This window comes from Armigeres subalbatus, chromosome 3 (genome assembly GCF_024139115.2).
Source record: "Armigeres subalbatus isolate Guangzhou_Male chromosome 3, GZ_Asu_2, whole genome shotgun sequence".
Classification (NCBI taxonomy): Eukaryota; Metazoa; Arthropoda; class Insecta; order Diptera; family Culicidae; genus Armigeres; species Armigeres subalbatus.
Window position 1 is genome coordinate 133,391,026 of NC_085141.1, and position 17,851 is coordinate 133,408,876.

At 43.4% G+C, this 17,851-nt stretch overlaps 2 protein-coding genes across 4 annotated transcripts; one reads left to right on the forward strand and one right to left on the reverse strand.

Annotated features, from left to right (window-relative positions):
• Window positions 1–10,662: 10,662 nt before the first annotated feature.
• On the reverse strand, window positions 10,663–11,595 carry LOC134219219 (ATP synthase subunit s, mitochondrial-like). Of its 3 annotated transcripts, none has more exons than XM_062697911.1 (2): window positions 11,494–11,595; window positions 10,663–11,400 (listed from the first exon to the last, which is right to left on the reverse strand). In XM_062697911.1, the coding sequence occupies exon 2, from the start codon at window positions 11,384–11,386 to the stop codon at window positions 10,784–10,786; it is 603 nt and encodes a 200-aa protein (XP_062553895.1). In that variant the 5' UTR covers window positions 11,387–11,400; window positions 11,494–11,595; the 3' UTR covers window positions 10,663–10,783. The 3 variants fall into 3 exon arrangements, with proteins under 3 accessions (XP_062553895.1, XP_062553894.1, XP_062553896.1); XM_062697910.1 differs by having other exon boundaries at window positions 11,490–11,585; XM_062697912.1 differs by having other exon boundaries at window positions 11,477–11,495.
• A 410-nt stretch (window positions 11,596–12,005) lies between these two features.
• On the forward strand, window positions 12,006–14,947 carry LOC134219339 (polyphosphoinositide phosphatase-like). The gene is given in 5 exon segments (XM_062698058.1): window positions 12,006–12,051; window positions 12,054–12,076; window positions 12,144–13,740; window positions 13,916–14,507; window positions 14,572–14,947. Coding segments are annotated over 5 exon segments (2,580 nt in total). The 3' UTR covers window positions 14,894–14,947.
• The last annotated feature ends 2,904 nt before the right edge of the window (window positions 14,948–17,851 follow it).

A 17,851-nucleotide genomic window follows, 5' to 3' on the forward strand; every position in this document is an offset into this window, starting at 1 on the left:
CATTAGATACGGCCCTTTAAGCAACATGTTGTTGAGGGATATACCGTTCACTGTTGCTGCTGCATCTCACACGGTTCTGATCTTGTTTGGCTTTTTCGGATTTTGTACTATGCCGATTGGGAGGTACCACATTCTCCGTGGATCGACGATCAGAAAGCTCTTTGTAGCGTAGCGTCTGCGCCGGCAAGGATTAAACTGTCCTGACGTCGACCAGAGGGTACCGTTTACCTCCTCCGATGCCGCAAATCTCCACCTCCACTTGACGGGAACCTTCTTCTTCTCGGCTGATATTGTTTGTCCACGTCAGGCATAGACGCATTTCCTTCCCTTCTAAAGCAACGTAACTGATGAGCCTTCGTCAATGAATGCTAGCGTTTCGATACTCCGCCCGTTACTGAAAAGTCGTACCGGTAACATGCGAAACATTGTGGAACTATTAGAATGGTGAGCATTCACGCCTTCAGTTGGATTTCCTTGTTTAACTACGCTGCCTTCTTGTGGTGGCGATTTAGAGCCGTCTGAAGAATGTCCAGAATCACCATGTAGAAGCGAGTGATGACGCATTTGACACCCTTGTACATCACAACGTGCCGAGGACCGGCAAGGTTTTCTGCCGTGTTTATCGAGGCATATCCGGCACAAATAATTGCTATGAACAGCTTTCCAGCTTCCCGATCCATCTTCTTGAAGACATTGCATTCCCTCATGATCCGGTTTTCCGCAGACCAAACAGCTTATTGGCGATGCTGCTTTTACAAAATCCACTTTCGTTTTCTCTGGAACGGCTGCACCATGTGAAGTAGTGTGCGCATTCACAAATCCTGTTTGCTTCTCTTCCTTCTTTGGTCGCGTTCCCTTGGGATCCAATGAAAGCGTGACTTCGGCAGTTCGCCATATATCGACTAAATGTACGGAGGTCGGCCACTGGAAACTGCCGTTTGAGTGTGACCCAGTCCAGCTTCAGATTCGCGGGAAGTTTATCCACTAGTTCTTGGAGCACTATTGGGTTGGAAAGATGTAGCACTTGGCCAGCCGCTTCCAAGTGATCACAGAAATTTTGTACTGCCATCCCGAAAGCCACTACTGTACACAGTAAAATTTCCAAAACTTCCTGAACTGTCTGGAGCAGTGCGTAGATAATTTGCTCCGGGCTACCGTACAATAACTGCAGCGTTTGTATAACCTGTGGAACTAATGCAGGTAATAGTAGGCGACTGCAAACTGCCTCGAGAGCACCCCTTTTTAGACACCGTTTCAGACGACCGAGATTTTTCACGTTACTAAATCCGCACGCATCCGTGGAGGAGTTGAAAGCACTGAAAAACATCGGCCACTCTTCTGGGTTGCCACTGAAAACGGCAGTTCTTTTGGCATAACGCGTCTCGCCGCCTGTTGACGAGACGTACTGCCGTTCTACGCATGCTTGTACCAAATTAAAAAAACGGCAAATGAGAAAATGGCATTTGAAATTGAACCCTAATTTTCATTGCTGATGTATAATCTGAACGAAATATAAGATTATTACATCACAGAACCATTCAGAAGACTTAATTTCATTGAAATCATTCTTTTCTTTCACCCACAAATAGAATTTGCGACAACGATCATGAAAATAGTTTGGCGGGACAGTTATACCGAGAAATAGAGCACTTGTTTTGTGGTTTCTACCCATAGGGCACTACACGGAAACATCTCTTTCTCTTTTGTTCCTTATAACTTTTGACGTTTACTGGCCTTGTTGTTTTCTAATTTCTTTGCAGCGAGAAAGAGACGAAGCAGTCCGTGCAGTGCCCTATAGGGCACTGCACAGAAACATCTCTTTCTCTTTCGTTCCTCGCAAATTTTGACGTTTACTGGCCTTGTTGTTTTCTAATTTCTTTGCAGCGAGAAAGAGACAAAGCAGTCTGTGCAGTGCCCTATATCAGCCCCGTTCAGTGCATGATTTCGTGAATGACTACTGCGATATGTCTCCACGTGCTTTATCCTTGGAAGTGAACCATCCACGTGGTTGAAATGAACCAGTGAACCATTAAGGTCACTCCTGACGGAATCCAAGATTAAAAGTGCTCGCGTTTTCGGGGGCACACCACTCGATACGGAAGCAACGCACAACTGTCATTTTTAATATTTCACGCATGCTGCGACGCATCAAAGCAAAATCAACAAAAATGACAGTTGTGCGCCGCCTCTGAATCGAGTGGTGTGCCCCTGAAAACGCGAGCACTTTTAATCTTGGATTCCGTCAGGAGTGACCTTAAACCAGTGGAACAGGCTAAGATTGGAAGATCTAAACAGAAAATGCTATTTGAATGTGTGTTGCTCCATAAAATAACAGAATCCGCCATAATGATGAATTTAATCACCGCGAGACAATTATGCGTAGGAATTAAGCAATGGGACAAATAGACTTGATGTTGTTTTCAATGATTTTCCGATACTTACTTGATACTTGATGGGCTACAGCTCTTCGATGAACCTGCGCCGAATGGAGTATCCTTCTCCACTGGACTCGATCCTGGGCCAATCGCTTCCAGTCGCCCTGAACATTGAGCGCCCTCAGGTCCTCTTCAACTGCAAAAAGCCATCGTGCATGCGGCCTTCCACGAAGCCTGCGGTCTATTCCGTGTTCTCTACTAAATATTATCTTCGCTTGACGTTCTTCCGACATACGAAGAACGTGACCAGCCCACCGTAGTCTGCCGTATTGAATAAGTTTAATAATATCCAGCCCTTTGTACACCTGGTTCAATTCGTGATTCATGCGACGCCGCCAGATACCGTCCTCCTGTTTACCGCCGAGTATTGTCCGCAGCACCTTACGCTCAAACACCTGAGAGCTCTCCGATCAGCCTCCTTTAACGTCCATGTCTCATGGCCGTATAAAGCCACCGGAAGAATCAGAGTAGTATACCGCGCGAGTTTTGTTTTCGTTTGCAGACTACGGGACTTAAGCTGGTTACGAAGTCCGTAATAAGCCCTATTTGCAGCTGCAATACGCCTTTTCACCTCGCGGGTAACATCATTATCGCACGTCACTAATGTTCCAAGATACACAAATTCTTGTACCACTTCAAATTTGTCACCATCCAGCACTATTTCGCTACCACCACCACTAATGAACCCACGTTGATTGCCAGCGACCATGTACTTCGTTTTGCTGGTATTGATCGTGAGTCCAATCCTCGCTGTCTCCCTCTTAAAAGGCGCAAAAGCCTCTTCCACGGCACGGCGATCAATTCCGATAATATCGATATCGTCCGCAAATCCCAGGAGCATATGCGATTTTGTGATAATGGTACTGCTTCTTTGCACACCAGCTCTCCTAATCGCTCCCTCGAGTGCTATATTGAACAGTAGGTTCGAGAGTGCATCACCCTGTTTTAATCCATCTAAGGTAACAAATGACGTCGATATTTCATCCGCAACCCTTACACTTGATTTCGATCCGTCCAACGTTATACGAATCAGCCGTATCAGTTTCGCCGGAAAACCATGTTCAAGCATAATTTGCCATAATTCATTCCGTTTCACTGAATCGTACGCCGCCTTGAAATCAATAAACAGATGATGTGTCTGCAAGTTGTACTCCCGGAATTTATCAAGGATTTGTCTCAGGGTAAACATTTGATCCGTCGTTGATCGGCCCTCACGAAAACCCGCTTGGTATTCGCCGACGAAGGACTCTTCAAGCGGTCTCAATCTGTTGAACAGAATACGGGACATAATTTTGTACGCCGAATTAAGGAGGGTTATTCCTCGGTAATTGGCGCACTCCAGTCTGTGCCCTTTCTTAAAGAGAGGGCAAATGAGGCCGCAGGCAATGAGCTAGCAGGCATTTCCTCGTCTTCCCATCAGTGGTGCAATTTATCAACAATGCCTGCTGAGTGTGATTCTTTTGTTTTGTATTTTTCTCTGCTCCTCTTTGCCTATGACGATGCCTTTCAGTCAGAACGACAAAGCAGGAGTAGCTTAGCAAACTCGGTTTGCCAACAACGGGCTGAAGCTGATGATCATTCGGCACAAATTTCCTGTCATTGTCTTTCAAGTGATAGTATTCACCCATGCATCTATATAGGGCCGTCGCATTCACACAGCAGCGAGTGAACTGAATAGACTGTCAGTGCGGGCTGCGTGTGCAATGAGAAAAGAGGTCTTTTGTTTACTTTATCTTAGATTGTTGCTGCTAACCATTTTCAGTTTTCACTGCTAGGAAGTGAGTGTGAAGAGGGAATGGTATCAATATCCAACAAATTTCAGTCACTGAGATTGAGAATTCGCACCACTGCTTCCCATATTTTCGACATAATATGGTGCAGAACTTCATAAAGCTGCTCACTGCCAGCCGGGAGCTGGTCCCTCCCCGCAGCCTTATTGTTTTTCAGCTTTTTAACAGCTTTTTTAACCTCATCTAGTGTAGGTGACTCCACAGCTTGTCCATCGTCGCTAATATTTATTCTGTTCACCGATGAACCGTCACTTTCTCCATTCAACAAAGTCTCGAAGTGTTGCTTCCACCTGGCAGCCACTTCAGTTTTATCTGTTAGCAAATTCGCTTGTTGGTCGTTGCACATGACGGGAGATGGCGCTGTCTTTCTCCGCACGCCATTGACAGACTCATAAAACCTCCGCATATCGTTCTGCTCCATTTTTTTCTGCGCCTCACTAATAACTTGTTCTTCGTATTTTTTTTTTTCTTCCTGCGATGGGTTCGTTTTTCGGCTGCTCTTGCTTCCTTGTACCGATCTCTATTCGATCGGGTACCCGACACCAACATCCGGCTTCTGGCAACGTTCTTCTCGTCTGTCACTCTCTGACATTCCACATCGAACCAACCCGTCCTGGGTCGCCTCTGTGCAGTGCCTACCACTTCTCGTGCTGTTGTGCTCACCGCTCTATGGATCGACTCCCATAGATCGTTGATGTTGTCGCTAACGTTGATTGCACTTATCCGTTCGTCGAGCTTCTGGCGGTACTCAGCCGATACTCCTTCCGCCAACAATCGCTGGATATTGTAACGCATCGTTCGCTGTGATCTTTCGTTCGATACAGTTGACAACCGTGATCGAATTTTACTAACAACGAGGTAGTGATCAGAGTCGATGTTCGGACCTCTGAATGTCCGCACATCGATAACATCCGAGAAATGGCGCCCATCCACCAGAACATGGTCTATCTGGTTGCAAGTTTCACCATTTGGGTGTCTCCAGGTGTGCTTTCGGATGTTCTTTCGTGCAAAGTAGGTGCTACTGATGGCCATCCCTCTGGCAGCAGCAAAATTTACTAGCCGTAGGCCGTTGTCTTTGGTAGCGGAGTGAAGGCTCTCCCTACCGATTATGGGACGGAAAAAGTCCTCTCTACCGACCTGAGCGTTAGCGTCTCCGATAACAATTTTCACGTCATGCTTTGGGCACTCTCCATAGGCTTTATCAAGACATTCATAAAACGTGTCCTTCACGTCGTCGGATTTATCATTTGTCGGTGCGTAAACGTTGATTAGGCTGTAATTGAAGAATTAGCCCCGTATCCTCAACACACAGATTCGTTCGCTAATGGGTTTCCACCGCATTACTCGCTTCATCTGCTTGCCCATCACTACGAAACCAACTTCATGCTCTGCTTTTTCACCGCCGCTGTGATAGATGTTATACTTGAATGCAGTATTGGTCGTGGGGTCCACGGCTCAGAATTCACGTTCTTCGGATCTAGGCCATCGGACTTCTTGAATAGCAGCCACGTTCACTCCAACCTTCTGCAGTTCACGAGCCAGAAGGCTCACTCGTCCAGGTTCATTTAGGGTCCTGACATTCCAGGTACCGAGTTTCCAATCATAGTCCTTATTTCGTTGCCGGGTCGGTTGCCAAAAATAACGTTCTCTTTTTCTTCTATCTCCATTTTTCGTGGTATTTGAGAGGCTTCAGTCGCGTCCTTACCGGGGTCGCGTTACCTACATCGCGATGATGGGGCTGCCGCCTTAGGTATAGCTGACGCGATACAGCATTTCGTTAATCAGCCGCTGGGTACCAGGCAGACGCTGTTTGAGCCGCACCTCCTGGTGAACAGACGCTCGAGACGTACCTTCTCACTCTAGCTGATGTCAGAAGGACAACAGTGCCCAGGCTGCACTACCAGCTAAGGGACTTGTGGGGACCAGAGCTCTGTTGGGCGCTCCTTCCTTGATGTCAACCCACCATTTTGCAGCCCAACATATACATTTTGCAGCCATGAACATATACAGATATAAAAAATGTGAAAGCATGAAAATATAAAAATATAAAAGCATCATACAATGTGATATATGTATGAAAATATGAAAAATATAAAAATATGGAAAATATGACAATATAAAAATATTATAGTATGAAAATGTAATAACATGAAATTATATAAATATGAAAATACAAAAATATGAAATAAAATAGTTTAAAAATATTAAAACATTAAATATTAAATATGAAAGTGTAAAATTAGACAGTATAAAATACGTAAAACAAAAATATTAAAATATGAAAATATAAAATTATAAAAAATATGGAAATTTAAAAAAAATGTAAAAATATGAAAAATAAATATAATGAAATATGAAAAATAAGTATAATGAAATATGGAAAATAAATATAATATGAATATATGAAAATACGAAAGCATGGCATTGCTACGGTATATTTCGTGGACTGGAAACTGTGGGTGGTGGGTGTAGTCCTTAATTTCAATCTATGACAAAAATGACAAAAGCATTAGAATTACTATTCCTGGCCACGCTTATCTGTACCGTTACTAGGGAGAGAAGGAATAAGTACCACAGAGTTGTATATTGGGAAGGTATTCGTTGGGTCAGGATGTGCCTGTAGCTGGCAATGTGACCATGGTAGAACTTACCCCGTAACACACCACGTAAAGGTGTCTACCCAGCATTACGGGTAAAAAAATCTCTTGTACCTACTTCCAGACAAAAAGTTTGTACTACTCTACATTTAATACGTGAACATTTCCTTCTTTTCACTTACCGGGTGAATTTGTCTTGCCTAATAAATATTGATTTTATTAGCATTTTACCGGTTCGGAGGGTCCGTAAGTCATCATCCATCTGATTGACCCATCTTGCCCGGTGCGCACCATGCTTTTTTGTACCCGTTGGATCGTTGTTTTTGGGCCCTTTCGGAGGTTTTCTAGCACGCGTTTTTTTGGTTATGCGAGCTCAAAACTGTAAGTTTTATTTTAGTTAATTTAGGTTTTACAATAATTTTTTTCTTATAAATTCAATTACTCACATTGATCTCCAAGTTTTAAATTCAGGGTTTACTTCACAGGATGACTAATAGGGCTATTATACGTATCTTTTAATTTCTACGAAAACTTTAACTCTGCCCTTTTCGTCGTCAATGAAAAGATGGTTTGAGGAAAAAAGATGATATGTTGAGGAATAATGAGATTGACATGTCTGTCAACGCTTGACAGCCGACAGTCAATTTGACAGTCAACCGCCAGTCTCCTGAGAGTCTCCGGTCGTTCTGGAATCTGGAGGGGAGGTTGAGTGACGCCTTGCGAGCTCAGTAGCAAAAAATGGTTTGGCGTGAGAGCCTCCTGAGTCTCCGCTTCGAGTGGCACGAACGTCATTGGTCTAGAGTTCACTATTCCTTCTGCCTCGGTCATCAACGTAAGAAGAGAATCGTCGTCCGGATCTCGGTTGGTTGTCAGGGCGGAAAAGGCTGTTTTAATGGACCTGACGAGCTTCTCCCACGATCCGCCCATGTGGGGAGCGGATGGCGGGTTAAACATCCACTTGGTGGTCACATTGGTGAACACCTCGGAGAGTTGTTGATTCATTTGAATATCTGCTGTTGCAACTCACGGCTGGCACCAAGGAAGTTGGTACCGTTGTCGCTCCGGATCTCTAGCGGAGCACCCCTTCGTACCACGAACCGCCGAATTGCCATTTATACGTCAGGTATTGCAGAAATGCCGCGAATACAACGTGCCCACACATTATCTATTTATCGACTTCAAAGCCGCATATGATACAATCGATCGGGACCAGCTATGGCAGCTAATGCACGAAAACGGATTTCCGGATAAACTGATACGGTTGATCAAGGCGACGATGGATCTGGTGATGTACGTAGTTCGAGTTTCAGGGGCATTCTCGAGTCCCTTGGAAACGCGTAGAGGGTTACGGCAAGGTGATGGTCTTTCGTGTCTGCTATTCAACATCGCTTAGGAGGGAGTAATACGAAGGGCAGGGATTGACACGAGTGGTACGATTTTCACGAAGTCCGTCCAGTTATTTGGTTTCGCCGACGACATTGATATCATGGCACGTAACTTTGAGAGGATGGAGGAAGCATACATCAGACTGAAAAGCGAAGCTAAACGGATTGGACTAGTCATCAACACGTCGAAGACGAAGTACATGATAGGAACAGGCTCAAGAGAGGTCAATGTAAGCCACCCACCACGAGTTTCTATCGGTGGTGACGAAATCGAGGTGGTTGAAGAATTCGTGTACTTGGGCTCACTGGTGACCGCCGATAACGATACCAGCAGAGAAATTCGGAGGCGCATAGTGGCTGGAAATCGTACGTACTTTGGACTCCGTAAGACGCTCCGATCGAATAGAGTTCGCCGCCGTACCAAACTGACTATCTACAAAACGCTCATAAGACCGGTAGTTCTCTACGGACACGAGACCTGGACGATGCTCGTGGAGGACCAACGCGCACTGGGAGTTTTTGAAAGGAAAGTGTTGCGTACCATCTATGGTGGGGTGCAGATGGCGGACGGTACGTGGAGGAGGCGAATGAACCACGAGTTGCATTAGCTGTTGGGAGAACCATTCATCGTTAACACCGCGAAAATCGGAAGACTGCGGTGGGCCGGGCACGTAGCCAGAATTTCGGACAGTAATCCGGTGAAAATGGTTCTCGACAACGATCCGACGGGAACAAGAAGGCGAGGTGCACAGCGGGCAAGGTGGATCGATCAGGTGGAGGACGATTTGCGGACCCTCCGCAGACTGCATGGTTGGCCAAGTGCAGCCATGGACCGAGCTGAATGGAGAAGACTTTTATGTGCAGCACAGGCCACTCCGGCCTTAGTCTGATAATAAATAAATAAAATTTTGTTCGGAATATCATTGAAAACAACGTCTATTTATCCCATTGCTTAATTTCTACGCATAATTGTTTCGCGGTGTTTAAATTCATCATTATGGCGGATTTTGTTATTTTATGGAGCAATACACATTGAAATAGCATCCTCTGTTAGATCTTCTAATCTTAGCCTGTCCCACTGGTTTAATGGGGGCAATTTGTACAATATTCTCAATTTGCTCTATTTCTCGGCATAACTGTCCCACCAAACTATTTTAACGATCGTTGTCGCAAATTCTATTTGTGGGTGAAAAATAAGAATGATTTCAATGAAATTAAGTCTTCTGAATGGCTCTGTGATGTAATAATCTTGTATTTTATTCAGGTTATACGTCAGCAATGAAAATTAGGGTTTAATTTCATATGCCATTTTCTCATTTGTCCTTTTTTGAATTTGGTACAAGCATGCGTAGAACGGCAGTAATAGTTATATAAAAGCATTGAAAAATATCAATTTGTGCTGAAAAACGTGTAGTTTAGGCTTCAAACCTAAAATTATGTAACTACGAAATTATTAGCATTGAGCATTTCGCACAATTTCGTAGATGGTACAAGCCTGGACTATTGTATTAGAGTAGCATCACTTTCATCCGTTACACACAGATATTGATTTGGGGCTAATCACTATCTCTTAGATGGAAGCAATAGTCGAGATCTGTCCTGGCCACGTCTTTGCGAATGCTGAGGAAGGGGAGGGATGGTTATTTGGACATCTACTTAAGAAAGATGCAGAGAAATCTACGACCTCTCATAGGTGCCACAGGAGGTTTTGGATTTGTTAGTGTTGAAGGTTATAACAGTAGGAATCGTTTTGGTAAAACGTGAAACAAAGAAAGAACTAAGATAGAAATACAAAGTAGGAAAGGGACGAGCCTGGAATTGAACCCACGATCTCCTGCTTATAAGGCAGAAGCGGTAGCCACTAGAGCACCGAGCTCGTCTCTTTAAATTATGTAACTACGGAATTATAAGAAAATTCGAATTTCAACTAAACCAAAATCAATGTTTTAAGAACAAGTAAGGTTGTGAAAGTGCTTTTTTCAGGGTGAAACGCCTGTCATCCGCGGTACAATGGCACTCTACCCAACATCGTTTTTGGTACTTCTGTTTTTGATACCCAGTTTCTGGATAGGTTACCCGAATTCAGCGCTCGTTTTGGGTGATTGGTTCGTACGCAGTTGGTGCTTATTATCGGCAATTAACTTCTCCTGCCGAAAACTTGCAATTGGTTTAGGTACATCGAGCCTTTTGTGTTTGTATGGCGTCTTTATGTCGAAAAATAGCTCAGCGATACTTCCGAAGTTTTATTATTATGAATCAAACAAAATTAAAACGAAAACATTGAACGCCATATTGAATGAATGGTGGGTAGGCGTATTAGCCTTCTCTTCAGTCCCCTGCCCGGGCACAATTTTTTTTTCATACTACTTTTCAATGATGACAGCGGTCTATGTCTATTGATGATTATGACACCGCGTTTGTCACAGGGTCGGTTCAAACCATTACAAGAAATAAATTATTGTTTAGTAGGGAAAAAAGTTTTATTGAGTACCTATAACATTTTTTTTGTTGCTTCTCGAAATGACTAGACAATGATGTAGTTAAGGCAAATCCAAATATTTTAGTTAATAATTATTTCACGGTTTCAGATCCATGTTACATTCTGGAAGAGCTTTTCTTAATTCCTCTTCAACTTTTTGAATATTTTTTACATATGGCAAGTTATGTGTACTGAGTTGTTTCAATTTTTTCAAGTCCCTCAAAGCAAGCAAGCCATAATCAGTTACGTTCTTGCAATTTGAGACTTCAAGCACTTCCAGCGTTTGCGCAACGAAGCGAAGCTTGGTCAAGGCCTGATCCTCCAGGTAGACACAATTATGCAGCCTAATCTTTCTAAGGCGGGTCAGGTTCTTGAGGTGATCGAATCCAATGTGCATAATCCCGGAATCTGTTCCATCGAACTCTTCTATCAACACCGGAACATTTTCGTTTGGCAGTAGGTTGTAGTTGACTTGCTCGTGTTGTACGTTAACAAACTTTGCTCTGGCGCCGTTTCGTAATAGCCATTCAGCGCATAAACGGTCCGGGCCGACCGCTTTGAGTCGGGCAGTGTCCACCCGATTGAACATCATGTTAATCCATCCCCATAAGTTTCGATTGGATGTTACGGCTGTTGGGGGTGTACGAATCGTCCCGGTATACGTTGAAGCAATGCCTCGAAGGGTTTGAAGTTTCAGCATTTTTGCACAGAATACTGGGTAAACAAATTAATAAAAAATATGAGACTCAGAAAAATATAAAGCTGATGATATCAAAAAATTAATTCACACAAGGACTACCAACCAACCCGAAACCGGCGAATATTTTTCGTTTTTTTGCGTTTTTTGTTGTTTTCTGTTGATATATCAAAAAATCGTCATCGTGTCATCGTCTGTTGTTCAGATGATTAACACAATAAAGTAAACTTAATGAAATTGGCAAAAAAAATCGCTTTTTATGCTGCAAAAGCTCAATGCAACATGTAGACTTGTTTATAAACAATATATTTAATAATAATTGAAGCAAATAAATTAAAATTATTCACTGGAACCAAGCCATTGAATCATCTACCTATACCTTACCTTTATTTGAATTTAAACTTACTAAAAAAGCCACTTCAATTTGGAGCACTCCAAATGCAATTAATTTTTTTTCTGTGTATCATCAGTCTGGACAATGTAAACAAAATTGTAGAATCCAACTACAGCTTATCAATCGTTATCGTACATCGTACATTGTTGTTAGATTGTTGTCATTGTTCTTGTTGTAAAAGTAATGCATTTTAGAAGTTTATTTTAACATTACCAGGGGAAACGTGAAATGGATCCTAACGTAAATTTCTATCCTTTGATTCGTTCTATTCAAAAGTGGCTTTGTTTGAAACCAAATCGGTGAGTATTTTTTCCAAAAGTGGTGTTGCTGAACCGAACGCTAATATTTAGATTTGTGAATTCACAGAAACTTTATCTGATTGGAAGTAATGGCCAGGAGACTCGCTTTCGGTTGTTGGAAATTGATCGCCGGTCACCGGAACTTTCGATTCACGAAAATGCCAACGAACTGGAAAAGAGCGATATTCGCAAGTTCGTCCAATCGAGATCGTTCATACGCTCTATCAGTGCCTACGGTGTGCTGGGATTCATAAAGTTTTTGGAAGGTTACTATCTGATTCTTGTCACTAAGAGGACGCGCTGTGCCTTCATTGGAAAGCACATTATTTACACGATCAAAGACACTGCGATGATTCGGGTCAATGAAGCCCCGGTAGGAAAGCAGATACATCCATTGGAGCAGCGGTATGTGAAGATGTTCAACAGCGTAGATCTGAAGAGCAATTTCTACTTTAGCTACAGTTACGATCTAACACGAAGTTTGCAGTACAACGTCTCGGCACCAAAGTTTGTAGGAAGTCGGAGCGATATTGAACGAGATGAGCCTTTATTGTGGAAGAATAGTTCCGGAGAGAAGACTACCTACGCATTTCGGGGTGTGTCTCGTGCCAGATTTGTTTGGAATACTTATCTTTTGAAGCCAATGGATGGAATCTTGCATAAAGATTGGAAGCTAGAAGTTATACACGGGTTCATCAGTCAATCCAGCATCAGCATATTCGGCCGACCAATATACGTATGCTTGATTGCTAGGAGAAGTACCCGATTCGCTGGTACAAGATTCCTGAAGCGAGGTTCTAATTATTTTGGGGACGTTGCCAACGAGGTAGAAACGGAACAAATAGTTCTGGATGGAACAAGGATGTGTAGCTTCACACAGTTGCGGGGATCCGTTCCTTCTCATTGGTCTCAAGACGTTAGCAAAATGGTCCCCAAACCCCAGATAGCACTTGATCTTTCGGATCCGTACGGAGAGACGTCAGGGAAGCACTATCAACGGCTGATGTTCCATTATGGTGCACCAATAATCATACTCAATCTTGTAAAAAAACGTGAAAAGCGTCGACATGAGGGTGTTCTAAGTGCTGAGATGCTGGGCAGTGTGGATTATCTCAACCAATTTCTTCCGCCACAGTATCGCATAAAGTATATTGACTTTGATATGGCCCGAAAAAGCAGAGGCAAAGGTAGCGTTATGGAAAGTTTAGCAAAATACGCAGAAAGCGTAATTCAACAAACAGGAATGTTCTTCCTGGATGAAGAAGTTAGTACACAGCAAACGGGACTAGTAAGAGTAAACTGCGTCGACTGTCTGGATCGTACAAATACAGCGCAGTTTGCCATCGGCAAATGTGTTCTCGCTCATCAGCTATACGATTTAGGTTTTCTAAAGGAGAAGAAGTTGGAGTTTGAATCTGACTGCGTTACCATGCTGGAGAATCTGTACGAGGATCATGGTGACACACTGGCTCTGCAATACGGTGGTTCCCAGCTGGTCCATAGGATTAAAACTTACCGTAAGACAGCGGCTTGGGCTTCCCAGGGAAACGACATCATACAGACCATAAGTCGATACTGTAGTAACACGTTCAGCGACACGGAGAAGCAACATAGTATTAACCTGTTTTTGGGCTACTACATTCCTTCGGAATCAGAAGTTAACAGTACGTATCAAGAACCATGAACCATGCCCTTCAAAGATGATATGCAAGAATTTTCATTTCTTTATCGACTTTGTTAGCCTGCATTAGACGGCCAACTTTACAAAACGAATCATTGAACGAGAGATGTAGTATGTTATATTCAAATCTCATTCAATCTCTTATTACTTTTTTCCAGAATCAACACACATATGGGATTTGGAGACTGATTTCTACATTCACAACTCGCGTGTCGATATAATTCGTGAAATTTCCTCAGAACCACTCACACAATGGGTTCGGCCCTTCGTCATGAAACATTTACCCTACTCCACTAGCGATAACAATCGTGTCGTCAACGAGCTCATCAAAATCCACTCAACCGACGCTGAAATAATCGATTATTACTCCAACTTCTACTACGGATTCAAAATAACTACGTTCGAAGAGAACATTGCTTACCAGTTGTCACTGCTGGCTCGAAACTTTGTCCCAACATTCCGAACTAATTTCAGTCCGTTTGAACCTGTCCGAAGGGGCGAAAGTGCTACTCTTAAAAACCCTTCCTTGACTGGACAGTCATCGACTAGCTCTACCAACAGCTCATCTTCCAGTTTAGACGAAGCTTCCGACTCAGATGAAGATGACCGCAGCCTTCGCAATACCGCTCAAAATAGTAGTACAAACAGCAGCAGAGCAGAGGATCCGGTCACTATCAGTAGCATGTTTCCGATGACCGGAGACGTCTATGGGTTTGAAATCAAAGCCCCAAAGAAAACGGACATGATCAAGTACTCAACATAAAAACGTTACATTTAAGATACCTTATTTTTTACCAACTCCTTATCATTTCAGGTATCATAAATACGTTCAAATGAATCGAATTTACAATCCACAAAATTATACCGGATTGAAAAGTGACCCGAACCAATCGCAGTACCAGCAGCCATATTCGTTAGCACACTTGGCAGCGGATGGAATTGTTATACAGAATAATGAAATAAATTTCCGGAGAGATGTAACTCGATCCTCGGAAGTGCAGGAAGACATACCGATTCCTACGGTGAAACCCGAAAGCGTTGCCATCTATGAGAAATATTGCCAAATGAATCGGACTATCATGGATCATAAGGAAGTCGATCCAATTATTCAAAAGTATGTAGATGCTTTCCAATAAATTATCGCACAAACGTATATAATAAAATATAAAGGTTAATCCACATTGCACTGTTTAAAACTACGAGTTTCATTGTTGAATTCATGATAATTTCAAAACGTAGGTATTGTTTGTTTTGTTTTATTTTTGGAAACGTTTAAAAATATCAAATTACTCTTTTTCGCGCACTGTGTCTTTAGAAAAATTACAATCCATTCAAACTCTCCTACAACTTTCAAATAGTAAAAATTCTAATATATAACCCTTTCGTTTCTACCCATTTATATAAACAGTTCTGGCGAATAGTTTATAAGTCGACTACCTATTTAGTCAAAGTTTTTACCCGTTTGTCGATATACTCATTAACGGAGATGAATATTGTAACGGGTTGTGGGGTGGACCAGTTGGTAAATGCTAACCCGCGGAGCTAACCTGGGGCACGATGGGATACGCAGGGTTGTTACGACTACGCGGATTTCGCGATTTTCGCGGATTTCGCGGTTTTCGCGGATTTGGCGCGGATTTACATAACGATTTTAGGGTTTCGCGCGGATTTGGCGCGGATTTAGTTTTAGGTGAAAATTTCTAAGAAAAAATCTAAGGAAGTTTATTTGAAAATTAGTTTTATGCAGGCATTGCAATATCATCTGAGCACAGGATATTATCTTTGCTTCTGCAAAGATATTATCCCTAATCAAAGAGCACTCTGGAAATATATTATCATTTGAGCAATTGATGATGATCCTGATAGCCAGCGCGGTTCGGGGTTTGTTCACGTTGCGAGGCCGTTGCTACAACAAAAGTAGTGAAACAATGTTTCTCCATGTCGAACATTGCACTTTGTTTACTGAGCAGATAGATAACTAAGATCGATATCCCTTCATAACATCAGTATCTTTGCTCAGAAGATCGAATGATGGGATAAATTGCAATGCCTGGTTTTATGCCTATCCATCCATCTATCCAGGCTTTATTTTCATTACCAAATGTTGTTAAGAACAAATTTACGTTTCAAGTTTATTAACATTATTTTTTGGATATGTCCAAGTCCTTATTTAATGGCATGCATTACACTCTCAAGCATCATTTAAACAAATCTCGCTTAACTTTTCAAAAGGACCTGAGTAACATTTTTTTCATGAATTAATTTGAATAGTGCAATCAATAGCTTTCATGTTGTTCTGTTGATTGCGCTATTCAAATTAGTTCATGAAAAAAATGTTACTTAGGTCCTTTTGAAAAGTTAAGCAAGAAATGTTATGAGGAGAGATACGCCACTTGTTTTCATTTTATTATTATTTATTTTATTTATTTATTCAGACTAAGGCCGAAGTGGCCTGTGCAGTATGTAAGAGTTTTCTCCATTCGGCTCGGTCCATGGCAACACGTCGCCAGCCACGCAGTCTACGGAGGGTCCGCAAGTCATTTTCCACCTGATCGATCCACCTTGCCCGCTGCGCACCTCGCCTTCTTGTGCCCGTCGGATCGTTGTCGAGAACCATTTTCACCGGGTTATTGTCCGACATTCTGGCTACGTGCCCGGCCCACCGCAGTCGTCCGATTTTCGCGGTGTGAACGATGGATGGTTCTCCCAACAGCTGATGCAACTCGTGGTTCATTCGCCTCCTCCACGTACCGTCCGCCATCTGCACCCCACCATAGATGGTACGCAGCACTTTCCTTTCGAAAACTCCGAAAACTTGGTCCTCCACGAGCATCGTCCAGGTCTCGTGTCCGTAGAGGACTACCGGTCTAATGAGCGTTTTGTAGATTGTCAGTTTGGTACGGCGGCGAACTCTATTCGATCGAAGCGTCTTGCGGAGTCCAAAGTATGCACGATTTCCAGCCACTATACGCCTCCGAATTTCTCTGCTGGTATCATTTTCGGCAGTCACCAGTGAGCCCAAGTACACAAATTCTTCTACCACCTCGATTTCGTCACCACCGATGCCAATTCGCGGTGGGTGGCTCACATTGTCTTCTCTAGAACCTCTTCCTATCATGTACTTCGTCTTCGACGTGTTGATGACTAGTCCGATCCGCTTGGCTTCCCTCTTCAGTCTGATGTAGGCTTCCTCCATCTTCTCAAAGTTACGTGCCATAATATCTATGTCGTCGGCGAAGCCAAATAGCTGGACGGACTTATTGAAAATTGTGCCACTCGTGTTAATCCCCGCTCTTCGTATTACCCCTTCCAAAGCGATGTTGAATAGCAGACACGAAAGACCATCACCTTGCCGTAACCCTCTGCGGGTTTCGAAGGGACTCGAGAATGCCCTGAAACTCGAACTACGCACATCACCCGATCCATCGTCGCTTTGATCAACCGTGTCAGTTTATCCGGAAATCCGTTTTCGTGCATTAGCTGCCATAGCTGGTCCCGATCGATTGAATCATATGCGGCTTTGAAGTCGATGAATAGATGATGTGTGGGCACGTTGTATTCGCGGCACTTCTGCAGTACTTGGCGAATGGCGAACACCTGGTCCGTGGTGGAGCGTTCGCCCATAAAACCCGCCTGGTACTGCCCCACGAACTCCCTTGCAATTGGTGCTAGTCGACGGCATATAATTTGGGAGAGTACCTTGTAGGCGGCGTTCAGCAATGTGATTGCGCGGTAGTTGCTACAATCCAGCTTATCGCCCTTTTGTAGATGGGACACACGACACCTTCCATCCACTCCTGCGGCAGAACCTCATCCTCCCAAATCTTGGTAATGACCCAGCGCAGCGCCCTAGCCAATTCCTTACCACAGTGTTTAAATAGCTCCCCTGGGAGCTGGTCAACCCCAGGGCCTTTGTTGTTCTTCAGCCGGCCAATCTCCTCCTGGATTTCCTGGAGATCCGGGGCCGGTAGAATTATGTCCTGCGCGCGTTCCCCTAGGTCCATCACCATACCGCCATCTTCGTCTGCCACATCGCCATTCAGGTGCTCTTCGTAGTGCTGCTGCCACCTTTGGATCACCTCACGCTCGTTCGT

Excerpts from the sequence above, each read along its gene's own strand:
- LOC134219219 (XM_062697911.1), bottom strand. The coding sequence starts at position 11,386 with ATGCTGAAACTTCAAACCCTTCGAGGCATTGCTTCAACGTATACCGGG.